Here is a 13,853-nt window from a genome sequence, read left to right on the forward strand (position 1 = left end):
CCTGAATACTGATTTAACCAAAATCCGTAGTGACTGGGAAGACGGGGTCGGGGAGAGAGACTGGGGGAACTCAGAAGCTAAATCTTTATCATGCAGTCATAAATCAACAAGTAACATCTACAACAAAATAATCAAATAAAGCAAAGTAAGTATGTTTAAAAACATAAAGACAATAATAAGAAATAAAAAAAAAAAAGTGTTATTCAACAGGGCAATTCTTTGTTGTGTGGGGCTGTCTTAGAGAACAGGTCAGCAAACTGAGGCCTGTGAGCCAAATCTAGCCCCACGCCTGTTTTTGTAAATTAAGTTTTATTGGAACACAGCCATGCCCATTCATTGCACTCATTTACATATTGTCTATGGCTGCTTTTGTACTCTGAGAGTAGGGAGTAGTTGCCCCTGAGACCTTATGGCCCTAAAAGCTGAAAATATTTACTATCTGGCCCTTCATAGAAAGTTTGCCATATACAAACTTTAGTTTACTGTACAGCATGACATTTAGCATCTCTGATTCTTACCCACAAATGTCAGTATTCTCTCAAAAGTAATTATGAAAACCAAAACTTCATACCCCACATTTGCAATCCACCCTCCCCAACTCCTTACCAGTGATGAAGAGTAAAACTTTGGTTTCAGAAGTACTGAACTATAAAGAATTTAAAATGACTGTCTCTGGGGAGAACTTAGAGATTGGGTAAGGACGGGGAGAGGGAGTACCGGGTATGCTTTTTTCCCCCCAATAAGCCTTGAAACACTAATTGATATTTCAAAGTAGTCACATGTATTTCTTCGAGAAAATTAAATTTAAAAGCAAAAGAACAAATTAAATCTGGTTAATGATTCTGGTGACTAATATAAAATGTGTGATTACATCTGTTAGATATATATAATTTGTAACATCTGTTAAACTTGCTCTGGAGAATTTTTTTGTTGCACACACCCAAAGTTGCTAGGTAAATGACGCTCAAATAAGAAGGGTATCATTGTGCTAACTGAATATGAGTATAACATTTCAAACCTACGAATCCCAAGAAATGTCAGTCAATCTGGTATATTCTACAAATGATCTTCAGTGAAGTTCGAAATGTTTAACATAAAAAGCCAAGTAGATAAAATGTTTAATAAACATTACCAACTCTCTTAAGTAGAAATTAAGAGAAAAGTTTTTAAAGATATATGTAGCAAATAAACAAATTTTGTTTTAGTGTTCTTTAATTCAGTTTTCTTTTAAGTTGACTGGAAGAGTAAAAGATGACATTAATATAGAACCACAAAAGACTGAATTAATAGTATGGTCAACATTTCCAATTAAGTACCTTATATGAAAAATGTGATATTGTGTATCTGAGGTACGTTCTACCCAGAAAAGACAAAACACATCCAAAGACAGTGGTCTTAGGTTTGTCTAATCTTTAGAGTATTCTAATTATCATTTATTTCCGATTCAACTAAATTTTAAATTATATGGTTTTCCCATACATAGGAAAAGCTTTAAATACATATTTTATTAATAGGGATATGAAGAATAAGGATCAAGAATGTTTGAAAATGTGAAAACAAAAATAATTCACTACACCAAAATCTAAGATAGTACATATACAATATACATTTTAAAGAGTGTAAACAACACTCTTCAGGAGTAAATAGTATACTGTATTTTCAAAAAAGCATTTATTCCCTTGTACTTTATAGAGAAAACATTACATTGGAAAGCTACTTTGAAATGTATAGAATGACACAGCTAGATAATCTTAAAACATCAAAATAAACATTTTAATATTTCAGTTTTGGAAAATACAGTTCTCAAAAGTTTATTTTACTACAAAGACTCAGCTGTTGAATTGTAACTTATAAGAAACAGATTAAAATTGTTTCTTTTGATATTAAATGGTTATAAAATTATAACAGCTCTATTAACCCAGTTTTCTTTTCAAAGAACTTAATATGAGAAAAATTTTAATGCTTTTATAAAATGCTAATTATATTCATAATCCTGGAAATTTGGTTTACATTATAACTCAAAATAATCTAGCTACTGTGAAAATGTGGAGTAAAAAGTGGAGAAAAAATACTTTTAAGCATCATCTTCCTAATTTAGAAGTAAAATTGGCACAAAGAAAAACAAAATATTCTTCCCCTTCCACTCAAAACTCCATAAATCTATTCGTCATATTTTAGATAATATTCGACATCAATGCGTAGCGTGCACGCACACGCACGCGTGCGCGCGCACACACACACACACACACACACACACACAAAGCATTTTTAGAATAAAAACATTTAAAAGGTTAAACATTTTGACTATTAACTTACCTTTTTTTGATACCAGACTATAGCATCAGTGACTTTGGACGCCATTTATTCCACTGAAATCACACACTAGTCATTTTAAGCTGTGCAAGAGAGAAAAACATAAAAAAGGCTTTACTTCCCCCTTCCAACAGGAAACTGAACAACATGCACATACAGCGAGCGCTCTGGTTACTTGAGCAAAGGGTGTATGACTCCACTTATATTACACCCTTCCTCATTACTATTTTAGCAACAGATTCTCTTAAGTAAACAAAATCAGTTGGCATAATAAAAGAAAGATCTTTCTATGTGAATATAGCACTTGAATTTTCTTACAAAACAGTTGAATTGTTTCTTTTTAATTAGCCTCTTAAATAAATACCAGATTCTCCAGGTTATACTGAAAATTTTTCATTTACAAATTCACATATGATAGGAATCCATTCACTCAGCAACAGATCAGTTTTGCTGTTTAGAAACTAGTGTCAATTACTGTTTCTAAAGGATGGCTTGAAAGAGATGCCAAAATTTATAATTATATTTAATTTTCCCTGATTATCAGTAAATACAATGTTGAACTAAAATCATGGAGGAACCTAATGAATTTATATGAAAAACTAAGCTAATATTAGAGTTAATTACATAGGAATAATTAATATGAGAGGTATCATAGTTTGCTAATATTTAGAAATTTACTAGACCATTTCATAATCATCTTTTTTCTGTTTGTCTAAAATAGTTTTTTAGAGAAGAATTAATTCCTAGAAAGAATTAATTACAGACTGACTCCAGTTAACTCTGGAATACTTTTCTAGATTAAGACTAGGCTAGATGAAGGATATCTCTGGTATAGTGTTAAGGATGAGCCTAAACAGGTTCAAAATCAGACACTTGCCCCACAACTCATAATAAACCAGTATCAATTCAAGGCCACCAGGATCTCAGGAAAATCCTGGGAGTAAAGCACCTTGCTAAGTTGATCTGAGTACATGCAGATCTGCAACTGTATAGATGCTACCACTACACGGATTGCCCACAGTGAACAAAATACTCCTTAAGATTCAAATATAATAAAAATTATTATTGACAAGTTCAAAAGTTCAGATGATTAACGTCTAAAAATTTAAGGCAGAATTTACCTAATGCCTATATTTTTTATAGTTATAGATCAAATTATTTTATTACCTTTCCTAAGATACTGATTCCATCTTTATCTGATCAAATTCAAGCAAACTATGTTTTGAAATTCCTGACAAATGCCTCACCATTTTTTACAGGGGGAGCATAGAGTCAAAAGACCTGGATTCAAATATTGTCTTCCTTTAATATGTAATATCTCTTTGATCTCAGTTTCTTTCACTTCTATGATAGGAATAACTGTACCTATCCCTTCCTTGACCAAAAAAAAAAAAAAATTCTGAGATGTTTGTAATTAAACTTACAGCTGCCAGAGGATGAAAGAAAAGTGACAGAAAAGTTAGCCTGTTAATAGCTGTGGACTAGCTCTGATAAAAGATGCTCACATTCCTGTATATCTGCTGGAATTTAGGATTAATTTCTAGGTGATTATTCCCACAATTATCCAAAAGAGAGAAGAGCCAGGCACCATAGAACCCTATCCAGGTGCCTCTACTTCTTATGTACACATGAACTTTCCAATCTGCTGCTTACAGCTAATCCTCAGGAGCAGTGGCCACTTGTTCCTTGAGGACTCTGCTGTGCCAAACTCAGAACTAGCCCCGCTTCACCTTCTTTCATCCTCTTAGTCTACAGCTCATGTAAACCCTTTCAGAACAGCTTATATCTTTCTCCCCACTATCTGCTGTATAAAAAATACCTGCAGAACTCCAGAAAGATGGACATGTTGTCTTTCCTACCTAGCCATGCTGCTGATGGTTTAGACTCCACAACCAAAACTGGTCTTCGTCGTAGTTGTCTATTTTTCTTCTTCTTCTTCTTTTTTTTTTTGCTAGCAATGCCCTAGTAAACCCTTTCTTTTAAAAAGAATTTCAGCCATGGAAATTAAAATTTTTTATTTAACAACCTTATAGGGGTATTGTGACTAATATTAAGATAATACACATAAATGCCTACCACAGTCCAGTTTATACAGTAGACATTCAATTATAATTACTTTTATCATTAAGTTTTATATTAAAAAATTCTGCAATCCAGGAACTGGCAAGTATTTATATTTTCTTTTTTAAACATGGAAAGCAGTTTAGAGAAAAAATACATGCAATCGGTTTTTGTTAACATTTAAAATAAAAAGTCACCTGATTATCATAAAATCACAATGTTAATTCTCAACTACATATATACGAATTATTTAGATTTCAAAGATCATCTCCACTAAAAGTTTCTCAGTCAGGTATGGCTACCTCCATTTCTCTCACAAGAGGTTTTTTGTTTTTTGGTTTTTTTTTTTTTGGAAGCTTTCCCTAATTGACTTAAATCTCCCATTTTGGTTTTCCTGTCCTAGAGGCTTCTAGGGGTGATTCATTAGCTTTAACCACATTTCATCCTAGAGGTTTTTTCCACTGATTCTGCTAGGGAACTGACTATTTGATACAATATTACATCTTCATTATATTTGTCAAGGGAATCGTGTATGTTTTCTAAACTGATTATACCTTTCCTCCCCACTCTGAGCCTTGCCTTGCCAAATGCAAACTACAAAAAAATACTACAAAAAATGGTACAATCAACTCCACTTCAACCTCCTTTCACTTTACCCAATCTTAATCGACAAAAATTCCAGATTATGTACCAAGATTCTCTCTCCTAATTTCCCGCAAGTGTAAATAACATGCATTTCATATACAAAATGTTAAAAGATTTTTTATTCACCCAATCTATGAAATGAATAAGACACTTAATATATTTGGGGAATACTTAAATGATCACAAAAAAATAGTAATAATTTTTTAAAAAGCTTCAATGAAAGTGAGGAAAATGTTGCATGCTTCAGATACAATGATCTGAAATACATTTTTTTATATACTTTGGTTTACACCAAGCTACACTTAAAAACAGATTTCAAAAAATCTACTAAACAGTATATAAAATGTTCTACTTACTTTATTTACAGAAATAAAAATTCAGTTTAAAAAAAAAACACCATGGTTAACTTTGCTCTGCAAACTCATTTAATAGCTATTCCACTTTGTCAACATTTCAGTGACACTGGGTGGCTCATACCTATTTTTACAACAGGTTTTACAGCATGCTGAGATAGATTTCTGAATCAGAAATCTGACAAAGTGTACTCAAAGACACGTAAAATTTCACAAGTATAAACAAAAATAATAAATCAATAAATGATTTCATGAATAAAGATTATTTTAAAGCCTTTCTAACTTCTTTGATTCTGACAGTCCAGGTATACAGGTTTATAGTCTCTGTTTCATGATAGTTTATGTTAAATAACTTTTAGTGCTAAATTATGACATTAAAGTTAATTTAAAAGGAAAAAGTAGCATAGAAAGCTTATTGGGTTCCTTGAACAGAAGATCTTAATCTTTTTTTGATCAACTGATCTGATAGGATGGGTATTAAGATATGGAAATAACCCAATTATAAAACCATAGAGCATAACATTTCAATTTTACTATAGTTACTCTGAGGTAATTCTCTTTGACACTGCTTTAATCATTATACTTTGTCAAAACATCTGAAATTATTCTTTACTATGTAAAGGTCCACACAAAATGCATTTAAGATTTCAGAGACCAGGGTGGAGGGAAAAGATGACTACTAAGAAATAGGATATAGTATGTTAAGTCTGTCTTATAGAATTTCACTATCAAATACAGTAATGCCCAGAAGTACTCTTTGTTCAGATGTAGCCAAAGAAATTGTCAAGTTTTTAACCACTCTGTTTGTTAAAAAAAAAAAGAAAAAATCACTCTATCAAACACTACATAATGTTACAATGTACTTATCTCATTATTTTGAAACAAATTTCTCTGTTCTAGCATGACTCATTATGCTCAGAAAACAATTTATGCCCACTCTGACACATTGCTTGTGCTATCATTCCCATTCCTTTTTTCCACTCATTCATTTATCCTTATAAATCAGCTCAAATCCTGCTTCTTCAAAGATGAAGTTTCCTATAAGTATATAGACTACAAAATGTTGAAGATTGATGTCTCTTCCAGTACTGATCTATACTAATAAAACTGGCATTTAAATAAAAATGGCAGTGGGAGAGGGGTGTGCTAAAAGAGATCAAATATATGGTGACAGAAACAAATCTAATCGTGGGCAATGAACATACAGTGCAATGTATATATGTGCTTTACTGTTGAATTGTACACCTGAAACTTACTGGATTTTGTTAAACGAATGTCACCATAATAAAAATAAATAAATAAAATTTAAAAATAAACAAATAAAAATGCAAAGCAGTATAGACAAAGATGTCATTTGATCACATGTAAACACTCTTAAAGAAAAAAAAAGGATCTTTCATCCTTTGCATCTCACTAAAGACCCAGTAAATTATCATATGCAGTAGAGGAGGTAGAGCAGCGAAAAATCAATGACTAGCCTAAGGAGAATTAGGTTCTAGTTCCAAGTTCTGACATTAAGAGCTTTTGAATAAATTACTGAGTTCTGTGGGCCTGTTTATCATCAGTGCCATCTAGCCAAAGGTTCTACAATTTAATAAAGGTTAAACGAATGGCAATTTGAATAATGTACAGGTGTTCTCTGAATTCCTTTACTAATACACCCAAAAACATTAATATTAATTTTAAACCAGTATTACATACATGGAATTTAAACCAGGAGAAACTGTTAGATAAAATGGAAAACATGTCATTTTTAAAAGGTAATTTATATAAATCCCTTTAGGCCCTGAACTAGTAATCCTAGTCAATAACCTTATATCACTCTCTACTGCCCTTAGTATCATATTTAGATTCTACCCTTTAGAATTGTATTTAGACCCTCTAAAATCTCAACTTAACCTACTTACTCAGCCTTATGCTCTCCGTCTTCTCATACATCTATGTTTCAATCATACGACATTTCTACCTCTGTGCCAAAATTAACACTTCTAATCTTTCCAAAGCAAGGGGGATTTCAAGAAGACCTCTTAATTTCCTCTTCTCTACAAGTTTCTCCAAAATTCCTCCATTAAAGATTTCTCATCCTATGTGCTATTATAATTACTATATTCCATTCTGTATAGATTTGGGGGTACTTGTTTATATGTGCCCCCATACCCATCCATAGTTTCTTAAAGAGCAAGCCCAAGGTCTTCATTTTTTCTGCATCCTCCTATAGCTTTCTGTATATACAGCTGACTCTTGAACAATGTGGGAGTTAGGGGTGCCGACCCCAATGCAGCTGAAAATCTGCATATAACTTCTGATTCCCCCAAAACTTCAGTCCTCCCTCTGCATCTGCGGAGGATAGGACCCCCACAAATACCCAAATCCACGTATGCTCAAGTCCCTTACATAAAATGGCATAGAACAATGCATACAACTGATCCTCTGTATCTGCAGATTCCCAACCGCTGATTGAAAATACTGTCTTGGATTTGAGGCTGGTCGAATCTGCAGATGTGAAACCCACCAACATAGATAGCTAACTGTATATTTAATGAAAAAAATATGCTTATAAGTGGACCCATGCAATTCAAACCTAAGTTGTTCAAGGGTCAACTGTATTAAACACAATGTTTACAAATCAAATAAAAAAGTTGCCAACCAAAGCACTATCACAGATAAATGAATTTAAGGACCAGAATCGAAAATTCTACTGGTCCAACTCCTGCACTACTCCAACATGAGCATAAACACAGACACCATTCTCTTTCCTAACACTAAAAGGTACAACAATATTGTGAAATATTGTAAATGTGGCTAATTTATTTACTGAAATATGACTTAATCAACCAATATATAACGATTTGCAGACCTAAAAAGTACAATGAAAAGGAGTTAAGGTACAACCTGCCAAGACTAATGTAACTCCATTCCTAAATGCTAAAGTTAAATATAACCCAGCTGCCTCCTTCCTCCACAGCTAAAATTGGCAATGTTTAGACTTCAGAAACTGGGAATGAAGCTGTTCTGCCCTTAATAAGGTAATAAATGCTAAGGTTCAAATCAAATTTTTCATACTGATATTGAAGTTAAACTCTCGTAGAGGGAAATCTCCTACAGCAGTCTCCCCTCATCCATAGAAGATATGTTCCAGACCCAGTGGGGGCCTGAAACCACGGACAGTACTGAATCTTACACCCACTATGTTTTTTTCTACATATGCATACCTATCGTAAAGTGTAATTTATAAATTAGGCAAAGTAAGAGATTAACAACAGTAACTAATAATAAAACAGAAAAATTATAACAATATACTGTAAAAAAAAGAGTTATATGCACGGCTTTGAGGTCATAGTAAGTGAAAAAGGGTTTCTTGAACACAGGTACTGCGATACCACAGCAGCACATCTGATAACTGAGATGCCTACTACGTGACTAAGAGAAGAGGAGCATATACAGCATAAACACGTTGAACAAAGGGATGATTCACAACCCCCTGAACACAGCTGAATGGTATGAGAGTTTATCATGCTACCCAGACAAGCAATTTAAAACTTATGAATTGTTTATTTCTGAAATTTTCCATTTAATATTTTCATGAAGCAGTTGACCAAAAGTCACTGAAACCATGGGAAGCTAAATCATGGATAAGGGCGGACTACTTCACTAGTTTCAGGGCTACTACTTTCTAATCATGTGACCTATAACTAGTTACAAGGCTTAGCAAGTTTTTAATTCTTCATCTGGAATAAGAATATTATTTCATGAAAATGTTGTAAAGAATAAGTACCACACACCATATGTTTAAGTTGTTTTCGATCTTAGAATAGAAAAATGAAATGCAAAATAAACAGCTATACATTTTCTATTATATTAGTTCATAAAAGGAATATTTGTAATTATTTTCCTTCATGGAAATAAAGTATAGTCTGTGTGTTTTGGGTTAGAGGATTACGACTAATCTAAGAAGAAAAATTATAGGCAAGTAACTTCTCTCGAAACCTGTATTTACAAAAACAATTGTGCTACTGTGAAATCTAACAGAATTCCTAGTTATAATCTTAATACTACACATGAATCCCACTGTAGAACTTCCTGAAAGTAGAACCAGCCTACCCTGCATGTCCTTTAAAGCAACTTTTCAAAATCTAGGGTTTCTTAAACTTATCACGTACCCATAAAATCTCTACTATTTCTTGAACATTCTTTTGGGCTCAAAAAAAAAATACTTAAAACGTCCTTTAAATACTAAATTGACAGTGTATTTGCTAAGTGCTTCTTGTCTTATTTGACTGTTGTGCCTTGTGGAAAAATCAACAATGACATATATCTATTTAAATGGTTTAACTACCGGATTAACTCACAAAAACTTTTACCATCAACCAATCAGCTGGTACTCATATATGGATATGTTGTTACTGGCCTCTAATAGAAACATTAATTAAGTGTTTTAGGTACTCTTTATAAAAATGAAAATTCACTAAATGATATTCAAATATCTTAAAACTTTAATAGATTTTCAAAATGATTTTACTTAGAGGTTAAAAATTGCTAACTATACTTATCATCAAAAATGCTATGAATAAAATCTGAAAAATATTACTTTAGAGGTGTTTCAGGCAGTATCTGACCATTTAATCAAAATATTTATTTACTGAGCATTACTAATACTGCACTGTTCTAGGCACTGAGGATACAACAGTGAATAAGAAACAAAGGCCCTGCCCTGATGAAACTTACATTGCAAAGAGAGAAGATAGAAAATGAACATCGAATAAGATAATTTTGTGTTGAGGAAGTACATGAAGGAAGTAAACAGGGAGATGATTGGGACAGGGTGGGGTATTTTTGAAAAGGATGGCCACAGAAGTCCCCTCTCAGATGAAATGTGAACTGAGATCTGAAAGATAAGCACAGCCAGCTATGGCAAGAACTGAGGCAGGACATCCTAAGTAGAGAAAATAGTGAACACAAAGGCACTGAGTGCAAATGGACTTAGTATTTTTAAGGAACAGTGAGACACAAGTGTAATAGACACAGGTGACAATAGTTCAAGATGAAGTATGAAAGGGAGGTAGGGGACATAGGGTCATAGATGCCATATCAAATAATTTTATTATAAAGACAAGAAGTCACTGCAGTGATTCCAGCAAAGAGGTGATGATCAAATTTGCAAAGACCACTCTAACAACTATGTAAAGAACAGACTGGACTGAAGAGCTCAGAGTGGAATGGTAAGGCTAGTTAAGCAAGTCTTAGTCCCATGCAGAAGCTGACAGTTTAATAAGCTCAGGAGCAAGCAGCAGAGATAGCAACAAGTGGGCAGTTTTGAGTTTTATTTATAGATGAAATCAAAAGATCTTGGAATTGACTAGGATGGGGTAGGTTGAAGGGAAGAATCAGAGAGAGAAATCTGGGTTTTGGCTTGAACCAGGAACCTAGATTTTTGGCTTGAACCATTTTCTGAGATGGACACACATAAAAAATGGTTTATGAGAGTAAATACAAAAATTCAGTTTTAGATCTGTTAAGCTGGCAGTATCTACTAGACATAAAAATAAGTAAGTCAAACAGGTAATTAGATATAGGAGTCTGAAGCTGAAGATAAAGATAGGGGATGGAGACACATGAGTTTGGGAGCCATAAGCACATAGTCAATATTTAAAATCAGAGGCGGGTTACATATGTACATGCATTTGTCACAACTAAACACTTAATTAAGATCTGTGCCTTTCACAGATCACATCAATAAAATCATGTGACTGAATTATGTCACCCAAGAAGAGTATAATTAAAGAAGAAAAGGGTCCAGCCCCAAGTTTCCTACTATTCAGAGGAAGTGGAATGAGAGGACAAAAACAGAAAATGAATAGAAATAATGTAGGGAGGAGGCAAGAGAATTAAAAATGTTAATCAAGCCCTATTCAGACTGCAATGTGCTGATCAGCCCTGCAGCCAGGCCAGGAGGACACCTTCATAACAAAGGAAGATGTCTGCTGAATTACTAACAACTCATTCTCCACACCTGTGTGTCATTCCCTATGGCTAAAACCATGGGGGAACCTATGGATTAAAGACTAGGAACTGCTAGCAGGCTTTTCACTCTACATATTATCTTTTTCATGCTACATACTCTTCCCCTTCCTCACTTTATGTCCATATCAAGGGAATGGGAACTAAAGAATGACATATAAACTGAATTCCCTGAACACTCAAGGGTCCCTCTCAGTGACTTAACTCTGTCTCTCTCTCTCTCACTGTCGCCCTCACTGTCCCTCTCACTCTTTGTGTCTGAGAGGAGACCACAGTGTCTGTGGAGTGTTACTCCTTTTCTAATAAACTTTCCTTTGACTCTAACCTTGGTGTGTGTTGAATTCTTTCTACACTCTCTGTCAAAGGACCCTCTTCTCTTGGTACAGAGGTTGGTCTCCCTGTCGCTTGCGGGAAATCTGCATTGTTCTGCATCAGAAAGAAACGTGATGTAATGTTACAGAATCCCAGAGAAGAGTCTTTCACAAAGGATTAAGTAGGCTGCTAAGAGATCATTGGATTTAACAAAACAGGAGTTAGAAATGACCTTGGTAGGAACAATTTCTTTGGCTTAGAGATGGAAGTCAGAGTGGAATAAGAAGAAACGGTTGATAAAAAAGAGGACACGTGTAAAAAAAATTACCAGAAATTGCTGATTCCCAATATTCTATTATCTTCCTTTTGCAAAAATTTTGCTAGGCACATAGTTACCCAAGAGAAAGTGCAGACCTTTCTTGCATCTAGATATGGCTGTGACTATGTTCTGGTCCCAAACAGAAGTATTAGGTGGAACTTCCAGTTAGGCCCCTTAAAAGAATCTGACTTAGAGAAAGCCCTTTTGTTCTTCTCTCCCTTCCCTTTTCCTGATCCTGAAATGCTGTTTTAATGGCTGAAGCTCCAGCAGCCACCATGGACAGTGACATTGAGAACAGAAGCCAGGTGAATTCATAGAAAAGTACCTGCCTAAGCTGATTTTGGAAAAGCCACCATACCAGTTCTGGTCTGCCTATCTCAACTTCTTATATCCGAGGCTATAAATCTTTATAGTTTTAGCCATTATTATTAACAGACAAACCAAATCTAGCTGATACTGCTGAGTATGAGTATATATATCCAGAATGAGTCATCCTCCAAGATGTGCCTCTGTGGTATGCAGATTGTTTTGAGCTAAAGGCAACCAAGACCCTGTGGGCTCAAAAGAAACTTCTGCCTCCTCTTAAATACCTAGAAAATTTTAATTAGGAGCCCTGTCCATAATAAGAGATTATTAGAGATAATCTTTTTTGACCTACAGGGCAAACTTCTAATTACTGAACTACTGCTCTTAACTTCCTGTAACTTCTTGACCTTTGCTCTGAAGCCAGAATGTCATATGTACTTCATTTTTCCCTTTCTGTTTTTGAATCTCTCATGTATGTGGGATCTCTGACTCCCTCTTGTATACGGGGTTCGCACAATATGTCTGTAATTAAATGTAGTCATTTTCCCTTGCTAATCTGTCTCAGGTTTATTTATTAGCTCCTGAAAGAATCTTGAAGGTAAAGCTTCCTCCTCCCTGTGAATGAAAGAGGGTCTACGTAGTAAGTCTGACAAGCTAATTCCCTCACATGTCAAGCCTGACAAGCTCAGTGACCCAAAGTAAGCTCACAGGAGGATCTGATCATAAATTCCTAATTCAGCAGGTCATGGTGGGTAGTCGAACACTAAGCCTGTAATTTTCTTGGTAAAAAGTTAATCTTTCTCTTAAGTGTTCCCTGTCCATTGTTCTTGTGCATCTAGTAAAACATACATTTGAAATGTGAGAGCAATGTTCTTTTCCAGACCCCCTGGAGTATGTCATAACCACCTTCATGGGAGCACATGATCTTGTTGCCCATATACTATCTCAATTTACTGTAAATGTTAAACGTTAATCCTGTATCTACCAATGTAAAAGATGTATCTCTCCACTTTACTTTTTATCCATAGAGATTTCCCCATCTTGCTTTCTCCTGTCTCCTTAATCTACCACCAAGGGATTACATATAACCTTCCTTAATCTCTCCAATGCATAAAATGATTCCAAATGCATAAAAAGAACTGCAGAACTGCCATTCCAGTCCTTTGAGATCTTGTTTCCAGGCATGTCCTCAGTTTGGCTCTAATAAACTCTTACAAATTTTTTCTATAGGTTTGGACATTCTTATGTTGACATTACCCACATATAATACTTTTATTTCACACTTTTTTTTCCCACTCGAACTTTGCAAGCATTGTTTTATTGTTTTCTGGATTGGCCATAACTGAGAAGTTTGCAGCCAGCTAGATTTCATGTCCCTTCCTCCTGCCCTTTATATAGGTCATGTTCTCTTTTTGGCCAAGATGCCAAAATAATTCTTTCATTTCTTTAGTAACTTAAGGTATAGTCGATTTTAATCATTTCATAAATTTTTTTCCTGGTACTTAGTGCTTTTCAACCTATAAATG

The 13,853-nt window shown here is 34.4% G+C and overlaps 1 protein-coding gene across 4 annotated transcripts in view; it reads right to left on the minus strand.

The window, feature by feature from the left end:
• The window catches only part of PHTF2 (putative homeodomain transcription factor 2), a 119,547-nt gene that overhangs the window by 86,694 nt on the left and 19,000 nt on the right, over positions 1–13,853 (minus strand). For all 4 annotated transcript variants that reach the window (XM_039849012.1, XM_039849009.1, XM_039849011.1 and 1 more), the window contains exon 2: positions 2,317–2,396. In XM_039849012.1, coding sequence (XP_039704946.1) covers positions 2,317–2,361 — 45 coding nt within the window. In that variant the 5' untranslated portion in view covers positions 2,362–2,396. The remainder of the gene's footprint in view (positions 1–2,316; positions 2,397–13,853) is intronic.

This window comes from Pteropus medius, unplaced genomic scaffold (assembly GCF_902729225.1).
Source record: "Pteropus medius unplaced genomic scaffold, Ma_sr-lr_union100, whole genome shotgun sequence".
NCBI lineage: Eukaryota > Metazoa > Chordata > Mammalia > Chiroptera > Pteropodidae > Pteropus > Pteropus medius.